This window comes from Diplotaxodon limnothrissa, linkage group LG5 (assembly GCF_057381915.1).
Source record: "Diplotaxodon limnothrissa isolate DT_005_m linkage group LG5, D_limnothrissa_male_GT1.1, whole genome shotgun sequence".
Lineage (NCBI taxonomy): Eukaryota > Metazoa > Chordata > Actinopteri > Cichliformes > Cichlidae > Diplotaxodon > Diplotaxodon limnothrissa.
In genome coordinates this window covers 36,261,291-36,275,028 of record NC_140600.1, presented here as the reverse complement: position 1 = coordinate 36,275,028, position 13,738 = coordinate 36,261,291, and the positions used below count along the sequence as shown (strand labels likewise).

The following is a 13,738-nucleotide window of genomic DNA, read 5'->3' as shown; positions in this document are numbered from 1 at the left end:
TGAGCACGTACAAAGTTATATGTGCTCAGAAAAAAATCCCTTATTACCAAAAGTCTTTTGGATTTTTTTCTTGCAATGTTCCAACTGATAAATTAATATATTCATTGATATGTGTGCAGCACAGATACCCTTTAAAGCATTTAAGCTGCTTTCTTGTGTGTGTGTATGTTTTAGTGCGTCTGTGCGTCTGTGTTTGAGTATGCGAACTGAGAGCTCGGCCATCTGCTCATCTTCAGTGGTGGGGAACATTTCCATCAAAAAGTTAAGAGTGCCAAACCGTCTGCCAATATCTAACACACAAACGCACACGCATGCACACACAAACACACCATACTGACCTCATCCAGGAGAGGCGGTCTTGCCAGAACTCATGCATTATATAACACGACTTTCCTGGGAGCTTCTGAACGGACACACTGACAGCAAGATCGAGAAGAAAAGTAGAGTGGGGCAAGAAGAGGATACAAAGTGAAACAGAGTTTGCACTCAGCAGGGATAAAGTACATGAAAACTTTGAATCTTTTGAGGGATGTCATTAAAATTAGGCAAGACAAAAGCACAACATCAAAACCAAGTTCCAAAGTGTTGTTTTAGTTATGTGAGCGATATAGTCACTTTTTGAACCAGTAAATCGTTATTACTTTAGATGTAATTTGTATTATGCTGCTCACAGTTATGGACCACGTATACTGGCAATTGCTCAGTACTCCAGGAGTTTTCACAGCAGCAGAGTCCCATGCTTTGATTCAAACATGCATTGCTTTTCCTGGAAACTAGCAAGACACTCACTGCAGGTTGTCAGAGTGAGCTGAGGTGGCGTCAATGTAGCTCTTTAGAACTTTCTGGAAATTGTCCAGATTGACATCAGTCACTGACATCTGCCTCTGAACCAGCAGGATATTCTGTTGGCAATAAGACATCAGACAGAGAAAGGGATAAAAAAAAGAGATTAAATGACCAAAGATCTCACTCTGTGTGTTTGTGCCCTTGTATGTCTGTCTTTGTGAGGATCTTTTTGAGATTTGCACGTTTAGGATGATGACATTTGTTTAAAGTGGTCAGCTCTTTGCTTAGGACTTAGCGTTGGGGTTCACAATAGATTGTTAGAGGAGACATTTATATTAGGTTAAGGGTAGGTTAGCATTTGGATATGGGGTTTAGGTTATGCAGTATGTGATACATTTGGTTACAAAAATTAAAAGTCAATGCAGGCATGAGGATAGATGGCATCAAGATGGATACTTTCAGAGCAAATATGTACTGATATCACCATCCATCACATCAGATGACAAATAAATTCAAATAGATAAGTGTTATTTCACTTAGCATTACTCTCACTTCAGTAGATTTGGTTGTGATTGTGAATGTTACCGAAATCCTGGTTTTAATGAAATTCATAGACATTTCACAATTTAAAATACCAGAAAGTGATTACAGAATACTGATACTAGAGCTGGGCTACAATACCTATGTTGCCATGACTCCTCAGTTTTGATTTTCTCAGTACTTTGCCACTTTCTTTATATACTGACAACAATAGCTGAAGGCTTTTTATTCTGAAAACATATCTCAAGTTTCTTAAATGCTTTCCATGGCAGTCTATCGACTTTCAATAAGAAAGGAGAAAAAAGACAAAAAATCATTTTTGTTCCTTAGAGATTGATGTACCTGGGAACAATCCTGCAAATGGCAGCAAATCATTCTGGGCTTGAACTCAGGCCATGTTTACCATTTGGTCTGCCAGTGCACTGAATCAACATCCTCTCCACTTTTCTCTCCCAGCAATTTGAAGTTACGGTGAGTCCATCCTACAGCTCAATAAAATGTATGAATGTACACTGAGACATATCTTGATTTGAAATGTAATGTGCATCCAGTCAATGGAGTTTTTTTTGTCACTACCCGAGTCAGATGGAGGTGGATGGTATTGCCTATTATATAAGTTACAGTGCTCGTAATATTTAAAAGCGGATGACGCATACAGAATCCTTGTAAAGTAATTTCACTGTATTATTTTCTACCAAATGCGATTACTGCATTTTTTCATTGTTCCAGAGAGCAAAAAATGCTCTACATTGTCAGGTGAAAAATTATATTCAGCTCTAAGAGTTAACACACTAAAAAAAATCTGTTTTACAAAACATGGGTGACAAACTTTTGTGATTTAGGACTAATGACTAAGACTCTTTGAACTTGTTACAAGCAGAAGATCTAAACTCCAACACTAAAAGAAGTCAAAAAGGAGACAATCTGCCAATTATACATCTTACAACAGATGTTGTTCAGATGTTACCTTTTCAAATCAGACAATTTAGAAATGACTCTCTCTTATTCTTGATTCAATGAGAAAGTGTTGAGAAAACAAAGCATCACAACTTGCCTTTTAAAATTATTTCCTGTATAACATTTTATCAAATACACAAAACAAAATACACGATTAATTTGAATGACTGGTAGCAATTATTGTAGTGTTATAAACTTGATGAGATGAGATAGAGAAAAAAAAAAACAAGAACATGATCCAATTCTGTATATCCATGTATTGTGTTTATGTTGAGTAATGCACATATGAGAAAAAATATTTGCTATTCAACTAGAGCTGTTTTAATGAGCAAAGGTCAATCAAGATACTGTAAGTATAGACAGAGTCGTCCTGTAAAGCTGCAGTGGCTTCAGCCACAAAAATATCATATTTCAGAATTTGTGGCCATAAACAGTATGCAAACTGTTTTTTTTATTGTTTGTGTGTTTTTTTAGTGACAAAAACGTGAAACTTCACCTTGAAGTCCTGTGCCAGCCTATAAGAAGGTCACAAGAAAAATACAAAAATTCTGCTGACTTACAGACTTGTATGTACTGGCCAGTGTGTCCTCCTTAAGTGGCTCCAACTTGGGACTCTGAAAGAAGAAGGTAACAGATAAGAGAAGAAGTTAATGTCTCTCAGTATCAAAGATCAGTTTAACTTAAAAAAAAAATCAGAGTGATACTTGAAACAAAGCTAAACTCCCATATTGCATTTACAATAAATTCCTAAAGGTTACTTTGGCATTTTTAATTATACTGTTATAGTTTTTAATTATATAACAATGCAGAAGTTATAAAATGAACAAAAACACACCGAATAACCTAATTTACACATTTATTTGCACAGGTGTCTAAGAACTGATAAATAGGATACATTTATTTTTTTTCCACAGTGCACGATCTGATTTTTCTTTGGTTTTATGTAATTTGTCACAATCTTTCACAATAGCTACTTGTCCAAAACAGGGTAATAAAGGTAACAAGTAGAGAATAGAATAGTTGCATACTGATAAAAAAAACAATATTAAATGGTCTAGTTGTTGTGGATTTCTTTGATGATATGTATAATCTGAAATCATTTATACTTGTATATACCCATATACTAGGGGTGCAACGATACACAAAATTCACGGTTCGGTTCGGTTCGATACTTTGGTGTCACGGTTCGATATTTTTTCAATACAAAAAAAATGTTCATGCCTTTTTAATTTGTCATTTATTAAACTTATAAATATATATTTTAACTCAAAAGTACAGTTTTTAAATTTAATGTTGCTGAAACAAAAGTAATTAAAAAAATTAATATCTGATTGAGGAATCACTCATCTTTGGAAAAGAGAGTTTAATACAGAGAAATGGCTCTTTCCAAAATAAAAGCAATACTATACACTTCTTCTGGGCTATATTCTCAGCAGCATATTGTAGCGGGTCAGGGCTGTTCGGGGTTCTGTTTGTACAGTTATGTTTTGTTTATGTTGCCATAGTGATGGGTGACGCCCTCTCGCTGCGACGGTGTGTCCTTCCGGGGTCAGAGGGCGCCCTGTGTGTTGTTTTTTTTTAAACTTTATTTAACAAACAATGAGTATACAACATACGAACAGATGAAGTATACAAAACAACAGAACATGAACACAAAAAGCCAAGGGTAAAAGAAAAAGGTAACAATTATAGGAATACACACAAAATTTCACATACATATATTGTTTTGAGAGCCTTTTTGTTGGTGGAGTCTGATATTGATTGTATGTACATTTCCACATGGGCGCCCTGTGTGTTGTTGTTGTTGCTGTGCGGTTGCCGCGCTGCGCCAAAAGAAGGCACCTGGGCATTTGTGTGGGGTAATGGGGTCGTCGGGGACGACTGACCCCTTAGGTGGGGGCTATGTAGCGGGTCAGGGCTGTTCGGGGTTCTGTTTGTACAGTTATGTTTTGTTTATGCTTGCCATAGTGACGGGTGACGCCCTCTCGCTGCGACGGTGTGTCCTTCCGGGGTCAGAGGGCGCCCTGTGTGTTGTTGTTGTTGTTGCTGTGCGGTTGCCGCGCTGAGCAGTTAGCTAGCGGCAGTGTTCTTCTGCAGATGTCAATAAACGGCTGTGCTCCCTGGCTAGCTCACGGGAAGCAAGACCAAACGACACCTCCGTCTCCTCCTTGTCTGAGCTCGCCACAATATTAAACATATCAGGTCCCCATAAGGAGAATCATGTGCTAACGGCTGTCTAAATGACTCGGGTAAAGTTTGTAGCATGCTTGTTGTTGTTTTTGTCTGCTTCCACTTGTCTTTGCACTAGGATGATGTCGGCGTAAATGTGCAGTCATATTCGTTGTGTTCCCACTAGTGCTGTCAGCGTTAATCTCGTTGAAATGATGTTAACGCCACAACACGGCAAATCTCCGTTAACGAGCTACCCTTGATCGCCCGTGCGTGGGGCTAGACGGGCTAGACGGCCAACACGTTAACGAGCTAACTGCGCTAACACACTAGTTCCCACCCATGTAATTGAGCATTGCGTGGCACATCCAACATACTGTTTTACTTTAGTCCATGACGCGCTTACCTTCAGGGTCATACGTCACATGAAAACCAAAATAATTCCAAACGCCAGATCTGAATGAGGGTGGGGGAGGTTCAATTTGCCATGTTGCAAGGAGAGCTTAACTTCTGTCTCGCTAGCTTGCCCTGCGCTCTTCCTTCTGGCAATGCTGTCTGTGTTGAACGCTCAGTGGATCTGCGCTCGACAGTGCAACCTAGGCGGAGTAGTCGAACGCAGATTCACTGAGCGCTCAACACAGACAGCATAGTCAGAAGGAAAGTTGATAAAATAAATTACAAATTTTGTATTGTTCGATACATATGCGTACCGAACCGAAAGCACTGTATCGAACGGTTCAATATCGATACGAGTATTGTTGCACCCCTACTATATACCTATACCGTGTACAGCTGCCTTGAACCTGGCACTCGACGTGTTGTTTTTGGAATTCACTTTGGCCATAAAACTGTCAAAAGGACTAATTGAAATGATAGATGATAAAGGTCTGGGAAGAAAACCCAGAAAGTTATGTAAGACAAGTCCTGACGATCAAAAAGAGAACAAATATATGTAAGATCGACATATATGGATTGTTGAAAAACACTGACAAACATATTAAATTGATATTTGTAAAATTGGGAAAATACAAATAGTTTAAACTTAAAACCAAATAAGTGAAAAGTTGCCCAGCAACAGGAGGAGGGGTTATGGTCACCTATAAAAGAAGGGTCAGATATATGCCTCCCTCCACCTTATTCTGTCTGTGTCTTTGTACTCTGTGGTTTTCTTTACTTGCTTTGCTATGTGTTCTGTTCTGTATACTGTGATGTACTGTTTTGCTGTTCATATGATTCTGTTCAATGAATTCTGCTTCAAGAATTCTACTCTTTTCTAGAGGATCTATTTGAGTGGTTTTATTTTAAAAAGCTGGATCTCCACGTCATTGGCTGGATAATGTTTTTCATGTTGGCTTTAAAGTCCTGTGAGTATTTTATAGATGATGCTACAGAGACAACCACAAATCTAAAGAGCCGTTTTATTTCTCATTATAAGGGCTAATATTCTGTGGCTCGAAGCAAAATTATGTTTGAAAAAGGAATGCATTAGGGATTTCTATTTTGTACATTCTCTGCATAATTCATCACCGGTTGTTTAGTATAAAACATGTTCAGAAAAAAAGGAGTGGGAAGGGCTTTATTGTCTGATATATTATTTTATTTCTTGGTTAATTCCATTACCGGTTCAACAAAGTTAATGGATTCAGTGCTGATGATTGCTCCATATTTGTATTCACAGGAAGGTTATGCATTCATTTCTTCTGTCGGTGAACACCAAGACCAGCATAGCACAGTATGAAGGCGTTTTAGTCTTATTTGTTTAACCTTCAGAGAATCAATATATTGTCATAACTAACAAAGTGTTATTGTTTTGTACAGTAATTTTTAAAACAATTATAAGCTGCTGTCCAAGTTAAAAGACTTTGTAATGAATATAAATAACTATAGAGATTATTTGGACAGTAAAAGACTTATTATGGTGGTATTATCTACATGCATGCTGCCTGTCTCCTACACTTCACTGTTTAGACTCTGTGTATCACAGTTCTTTGTTTTTCTCTTCAATTTTGTTGTCCAGTACAGATCACTGTGTACCTTACAGTCTCGTTCCTTGGTCTTTATTAAACCTAGGGAAACAATAGCACCGGTATATTTTTATGTATGATATATTCACTTTCTTGTGTGCCATTATTTGCATATTGTCCACCATGTTAGCTATGACTGCTTGAGAGAAATTTATAATAGACTCGATACAACCACTGGCCTCAAGGGAAAATTGACCAGTTGGTGAATGGTTTCTGGAGGTTGGTGGCTGTTGCTAGGTGATATATAAGGTGCTGCACCAAAAACTTCCTTGTGACTACAGTTTGCCACGGTCATCTGTAGTTTACATGTTAACTAATTAGCAAAACTAGCAAATTGTGATGCAGACCGGAAACAGAGAAGGTTCACCTTCAAAATAAAAGCTGTGGCACACAGCTGTAGGTATGTGTAGGTCCTCAGTCATCCAGGTCATGGTAATCTAAAGAGCTTGGAAAGGAAAGCGATTGGATTTGGAAGTTTCACAAAGACGTTTCGCCTCTCATGTGAGAAGCTTTTTCCAGTTCTATATCTGGGATCTCCTTAGATCACAGAGTTGTAGCCAACCACATTTCAAAAGGTGCAACTGTTCTTTAAAGGCAAACTGTCTTCATTTCTGGTTTGAGTCACACTTTAACAGTTCCACTCCCACTCGGAGAGAAGTTGGTGAGTGCTTGCAGCCAAATTGGCATCTTTCATGGTAATTACAAGTAACTGCAGCAATGAAGCAATTACTAAGAGGCTTTTGCTAACTGGTCAAGGAATACATGTTCTTCTTGTGTGACTGGCGGTTGTCAGGGTCTCTCTGACTTCCTGAAATGGACCTCTGTACTGTGTTGCTGGTGGTGCTTTAATCAAACCTGATAAAACTATTGTTAGCTGTGCAGACATTTTTATGAACAGAATTCCTAAAATGTTTTCTTGCAAACCAAGTTACCTTACAGTCTTATTGACCATGTGATCACATCCAGCTCATTAAAATGGAAAATGCAAATTTGAGGATTTAAAATAACAGTTATTAAACAAGTAAATGACATGACTGTGGCTATACAGACTTATAGTTTAAGGGCAGAAAACCATGAGGGCAGAAAATCATTAAAATGCTCAAAAGATCCATTGCACAGAATTGTAGAAACTCAAGTTTGTGTTACTGAGATTTTAGCAAAGAACTAGAACTAGTCACTGTGGGAGCAAATAACATACTTCAAAGTTTGAAAAGTGTTTTGCTGTCCACTCTAAAATATAGCCTACATAAGGAAAGTTCTCCTACCTGACACTCCAGTTTATCCAAAAGTTGCTGCAGCCTATTGATCTGAGAACACCAGTTCTCTCCATCTTCCATGTTGACACCTGGAAAAACACAGTGCTAAATCATCAGATTGGTTTTTGAGTAAGTGCATAGCTACATACAGTAACATATTTATCAAAACAGATTTGGATGGTCTGTTTGTACTATAAAATTGGGTTAGAATAGAGAATTCAACATTCTTTCTGTGTTCAAGCCTTTCATTCCTATAGGACAAAGACATCTTGTCAAAGCAAAAATAAAGCACCTTGAGGCAAGGTTGTTGTAAATTTGTCACCTCATAAATAAAATTGAATTATATAAAATTGAATTGAAATTCAAAAGGATGAAGGATTCAGGATGCAAGAACATTTAAAAGAAGGCATAATACACCCCTGACATTGAAAATACTGTATCTGAAAACAGAGTATTGAAAACTGATTTTAAATCTCATTCTGTCATTTCAGAATCACAAGTTTAGTCTATCAATAATAGTGAATAAGAAACAAATGAGGGCAAACCTAAAGCGTTTACCTCTAGAATTTGTTAATAGTATCATGGTCGGTGAAAACTTGAGGGAATACTCACTGTCTGCACTTATTATGCATAACACAAACAGCAGTAATGAGGATAATACTTTTCTACAACACAGAGCACAATGTACCTCAGGTACAAACGATACAAAGTGCACCTCTTTATTGTTAAACTTTTGTAAAAACTATAACATTTATACTGTTGCTAAATTACTGTACTCTGGCAGAGTTAGCAGATTTCAAGATAACCTTGATGTATTTACAGCATGTAGCAGATATTAAAGAAAAAAACAACAATATTTTCCAAGATGTTGTTTTTTCCAAATCCTGTGAATATGCATAAATTCAGCCTGATGACAAATGTGTTACAGTTAAACCCCGTTTGCAGCGTTTGCCAATATATTCCATCCTCCGCCCCGAAAAAGTATTAAAACACATCACTCTGTGTTTTGGTATTGTGATGAAAAATCTTTATATTGAATCAGTCATAATACTGAAATTCCAACTACTGTGCAAGTTTATTAGAAAATAATCTGTAGCAAATTATCTTCTTTTTGGGGCTGCTCCCATTAGTGGTCGTCACAGCGGATCATTTGTCTTCATCTCCCTCGCATCCACTTCTGTAACACCAACCCTCTGCATCTCCTCCTTGACTATATCCACGAGTCTTCTCTCTTTTCCTTCTCCCGGGCAGCTCCATATCCAAAGTGTCTACTGTTCCTCTGTGTACATGTTCAAACTATCTTTGCCATGTTTCCAAACCACTCAACCTGATCTGACCCTCTGATATATTCATTTTGAAAATCTTAGCATCTTCAGCTCTGCCATCTGCGGTTCTGACACCTGTGTTTTTGTTAGTGTCACCTTTTCCAAACCATACATCATGGCAGGTCTAACTACCTAACTTTGCCTTCCACTCTTACTGCTATCGTTCTGTCACATCTCCATCCACCCAGCCTGCCCTCTTGTGTATTCTGACCACAGGTATTTAAACTCATCCACCTTCAATACTTCTACTCCTTGTATTGTCACATTTTCTTCTCATTCACACTCTCATCTGACTTTCCAGTTCATACCTCCATCTCTTCAGGTCCTTTTCTACCTTCTCCCTAATCTCAATAAAGATCACAATGTCATCTACAAACATTATAGCACATGGAAACTCCTGCCAGTAGTCATCTGTCATCCTGTCCATCACCACTGCAAACAAGAAGGGTTCAGAGCTGATCCCTGATCTAATCTCACACTCTTCTTGAACTAAACTGTCACTCTTACCGCACATCTTACCACCGTCCTGCTGTTCTCATACATTCCTGGCACCACCCTCACAAACGTCTCTGTCACTCCTGACTTCCTTATGCAGTAGCCTACCACAGTTCCTCTCTGTGGCACCCTATTGTAAGCTTTCTCTAGATCCCAAGAGACAGTTTCAGTTTTAAGTAAAACCAAATTGGCCTTGTGTTGATAGACATAACCAGAATAAATGAGAGCAATATTGTTATAACCCCAGCAGGACCTGCTGTAATATTGCCCCAGTGGGTGGGCCTTGCTGTCCAGCCTTAGGTGCCATCCTTGAGTGTAGCTGATTCTACTTGGCAATTAGGCCAGAGTGCTTAAGGCTGGCACTAGAGAGGAGAGCTCTAGTGACAGTCTGCCTTTTTGTTTTGCAGCTTGTGAGCTGTGTATTACTGCTGCTTGCTTCTGTTCTGTGAAGAGGAGAGTTATTGGTCATTTAACCTTTTTTTTTACTTCTTTAATTAGTTACCAACATCTGGGTTTTGTAATTTTTTCTTTCCTTTGATGGTGCAAGAAGCTTGTCTGTCTCTTTTAGTTTAATTATTAATAAAATAATTTATTTTGTTGCCAATTTTGCCTCTTTGTCTCCTTTTTTCAATATGGTTACATTGTGTTACATTCCCACATCTCTTGGTCATTTATGGAAACATAAATGTCCAAGAGATTGTTCGGATCTTTCAGCTGACACTGAAAGATCACCTAATACTTTGTTGATTTTGTTCTATAAGAAATTGTTATCATTATTATTAAGTTACAAATACTGCACCTAAGCGCTGGTGGCAAATGACTGAGAAAAAAAGGAAGCCAATAAGTTGACGTCTGGTGTTCCCTTCTTTTGCTACAGACAACAAACAATTTAAAAAGACCATATTTCACTTTTAGCAATTTAAGTCTACAGGGTGGGCCATTTATATGGATACACAGTAATAACATGGGAATGATTGGTGATATTAAAGTCCTGTTTGTGGCACATTAGTATATGTGAGGGGGCAAACTCCTCAAGATGGGTGGTGACCATGGTGGCCATGGAGCGGATTGAAATCGTGTTGATATCTGGTGAACACAGTAACCGGGTCATTGCAGCAGATTTCAATGCAAGACACCCTACAAGACCACCCATCTCCCATGCTACAGTTAGCAAACTGCTTGCTAAGTTTCGTGAAACTGGTTCAGTGTTGGATTTGCCAAAATGTGGACGCAAGAAATGGCCCACCCTGTACTTTGTTGTTCCTCTTACCCATGGTCAGGATGCCAGTGCAGGGATCTGATGGAGAGAGGCACAGGTTATTATGGACCCTGCGACCACAGCGCCTGCCATTTCTCTGTATTGCTGTCAGCTCTGGCGCCTTTACTTCTCTCCTGCCATGACAGCAGTGGAAATCCAGCGAGACAAACATCAGAGAGAAAGACAGCAACTGTCAGAGCAATGTGGAAAAAACCTCTTAAAATATAGCAAACAGGGGAAGTCACATGGGAAAATATGAAGCATATATAGAACGAAACATTGGAAGGAATAGAGGAGATTGAGGGGCCAGAGAATGCAAAGAGAGGAAGAAAAATATGTGGAGAATGATACATTAATAATTGATTCCAATCAGAAACTGAGATAGGTTAATGTATGATGCAAGAGACACAGCATAATCAATGGCACAAAGACACACAAAGAGACATCCAGAATAGAGGTGAAAACAGCTTATTATCCCACAGGGTAAAGATTTAAGGGGGACAGACACTTACACTTACTCCTTTCCTCAATCACACATATGCACACACACACACACACACATACTATCTATATCTCTGTTATAGATGGAAAAGTGTTTGCTGTGCTAAATGCAGAGTGTCAAGGGCAGGATGTTAAGCACTCTGTAGTCATGAGGGTGTGACAATCGAGATAGTGTGTCTGTGTGTGTGTGGTGTGTGTGTGTGTGTGTGTGTGTGTGTGTGTGTCTGTGTGTGTGAAGACTTTGATTTAGTTATGTATGTGTGTGTGGCTCTCTGTGTGTCTAAATGCTTCTGCGCGTTTGTTTGTACTTGGTAGTGTGAGCCAGTGTCTCCCTCCTTTTGTTGTGTTGTTATGTGTGCACGTTAATACGTGTGTCTGTGTATGTGTCTACGTGTGTGTGTGTGCAGGATCATGCTGACAGCGCAGAGGGAGTGCATTGCTAGGAGGTTATCATGCTGAGAACAGCCTGGAGCCCAAAGGCCACTGCAACCACCATAAATCTACTGCAGTGAAGCAAAGGAGAGAGAAATAAGCTGTTTGTTGTTTAACTCAATATGTCTCTAATTCTGTCACTCACACACACACACTCACTGTGTCTGTCCAAATCTATATCTGCTTGAGCAATATTAAAAGTGTCTGACCAAAAAGCTCCGTGTTATGTTCATTTGTACAGGCCTTCTTTCCTTTCTCCAATTCATCTTAGGCTCTCTGTATCATTCTGCTATCCATTTACTTCTTTTTTCTGCTTTGCTTTCTCTCTCTTAGTGAATTACTGTCTATATATGTCACTGCTACCAATATCATCCTTTAGCCTTGTTCCCTTGCTCTGCCTCCCCCAGTCAACTCTCAATAATTCACCCTGGCTATAATCACTCTATTATCTTCAATAATGCCAGCGTGGCACCCAGAGGTAAGAAAAGAGACAACCCAGGCTGCGATTAGTGCTACCAAATTATTTAGCCATGAAAAATGTAGAAAAGTATCCTTATTATTTTAAATGAGAACAGTTAGTGTTGCCAAAGCATTAGTCATAATCTTGACCTGTGCTGACACAGACTTCTACTCATTAAATGCCTAGATGGATCGTGTTTGCCAAATTCTTAATTGGTGACAGCAGTTTATTTGTGTTTTTATTCCATGACCTTCATTTACATTTAATGAAAGCATTAAGGTCTTTGACAGAAATTCTGAATTTCAAACAGTCTACCTATTAGTGAGGCATCTGTTTGAAAGCCTGTGAGAATACAGTAAATTCAAAGCTTTCTGCTCAAAGGCATGTCTTGAAAGAAAGCTTCATGATACAGCATTGATTAAGTGAATTTCTTGCTTAAAAGTATTGCTTAGACCAATGCTAACTGTTTTTTTCATACCTGGTTGTGCTAATAATGAATTATGGAAGTTTTCTGTTGACACAATTAAAAAATAGTATGTGTGTATTTCTTGAAGCAGTTTGCATTAGCAGTAGTAGTCTTGAAATGCTGTGGTTGAATATTTTTTAAAGAGAGATTATAAAGTGAGATATTAGTAAAACATTGTTGAATGATTAAAGAGAGAAAAACATTCTGAGTTATTATGGTGCACTGTATATAAAAATATAGGATTATTATATTAAATTACACAGAGCATCATGGTACGACAGAATGCAAAGTCTAGCAGAGAAATCATCCCTCCAGCATGAGTCATTTTTCTCCTTCAGCTAACAAACACGCTGGCTTATACCACACCTCACTAAGCAGTATGAACATATATGCAGCATTTCCTCTGTTAGATCCATCATTACCACACTGTATAGACTGGAATGAGTTCTTAGATGTGTTTTATTCATTTTAGTTTGGACTGTCTGCTGCACATCTCAGTTGGGCTGAACTTATTTAACCACTGCATTAAGAAAAACAAAACACAAACAAAAAAACCTTTAAATGTTCTCCTTTCCTTTAGTGTAAAAATCATTCTTAAAAAACAGCCGAGGAACATCATAAGAATGATGCAAGCGCAACAAATTCTAAAATCTGAAAAATCAAAGAGAAGCATCAGCATGTCCCCTCGGCTCAAGCAGCTTCTATGTGTTGTGGTAAGTGAGAGGAAAAAAGTAATGCGCTTTTATAACTAATGATGCTTCAGGCTTCTGGCTCACATGTAATTAACAGTTCAGACAACAATTCTCATAGTGTGATCCACTCTGCAATAAAATACTTGGTACAAAATACAGTGTCACTCTCGAAAGTATGCACTGTGTTTCTACATACTTTGCAAGTCCATCCAGTGGGCAACAAAAGAGGACTAATTCTGACAACTCTGTCATACCTAAACCACCGACCATGTTCCAATCTACATATAAAAGTAGAAGCAGAAGCCTTAATTAACTGGAATTAAAGATTTACAACAGTGAAATTACATTTAAAATATATGCAGCATAGAAAAGCATGA

At 38.3% G+C, this 13,738-nt stretch overlaps 1 protein-coding gene across 3 annotated transcripts in view; it reads right to left on the bottom strand.

Annotated features, from left to right (window-relative positions):
* Positions 1-13,738, bottom strand: part of necab3 (N-terminal EF-hand calcium binding protein 3) — a 43,082-nt gene that overhangs the window by 4,364 nt on the left and 24,980 nt on the right. The window contains exons 7-11 of one of the 3 annotated variants that reach the window (XM_085354668.1): positions 10,823-10,944; positions 7,742-7,821; positions 2,844-2,897; positions 790-902; positions 339-416 (exon numbers count right to left, since the gene is read on the bottom strand). In XM_085354668.1, coding sequence (XP_085210794.1) covers positions 339-416; positions 790-902; positions 2,844-2,897; positions 7,742-7,821; positions 10,823-10,944 — 447 coding nt within the window. Of the gene's footprint in view, positions 1-338; positions 417-789; positions 903-2,843; positions 2,898-7,741; positions 7,822-10,822; positions 10,963-13,738 lie in introns of all 3 variants that reach the window. The other 2 variants (XM_085354667.1, XM_085354666.1) reach the window with 2 other exon arrangements.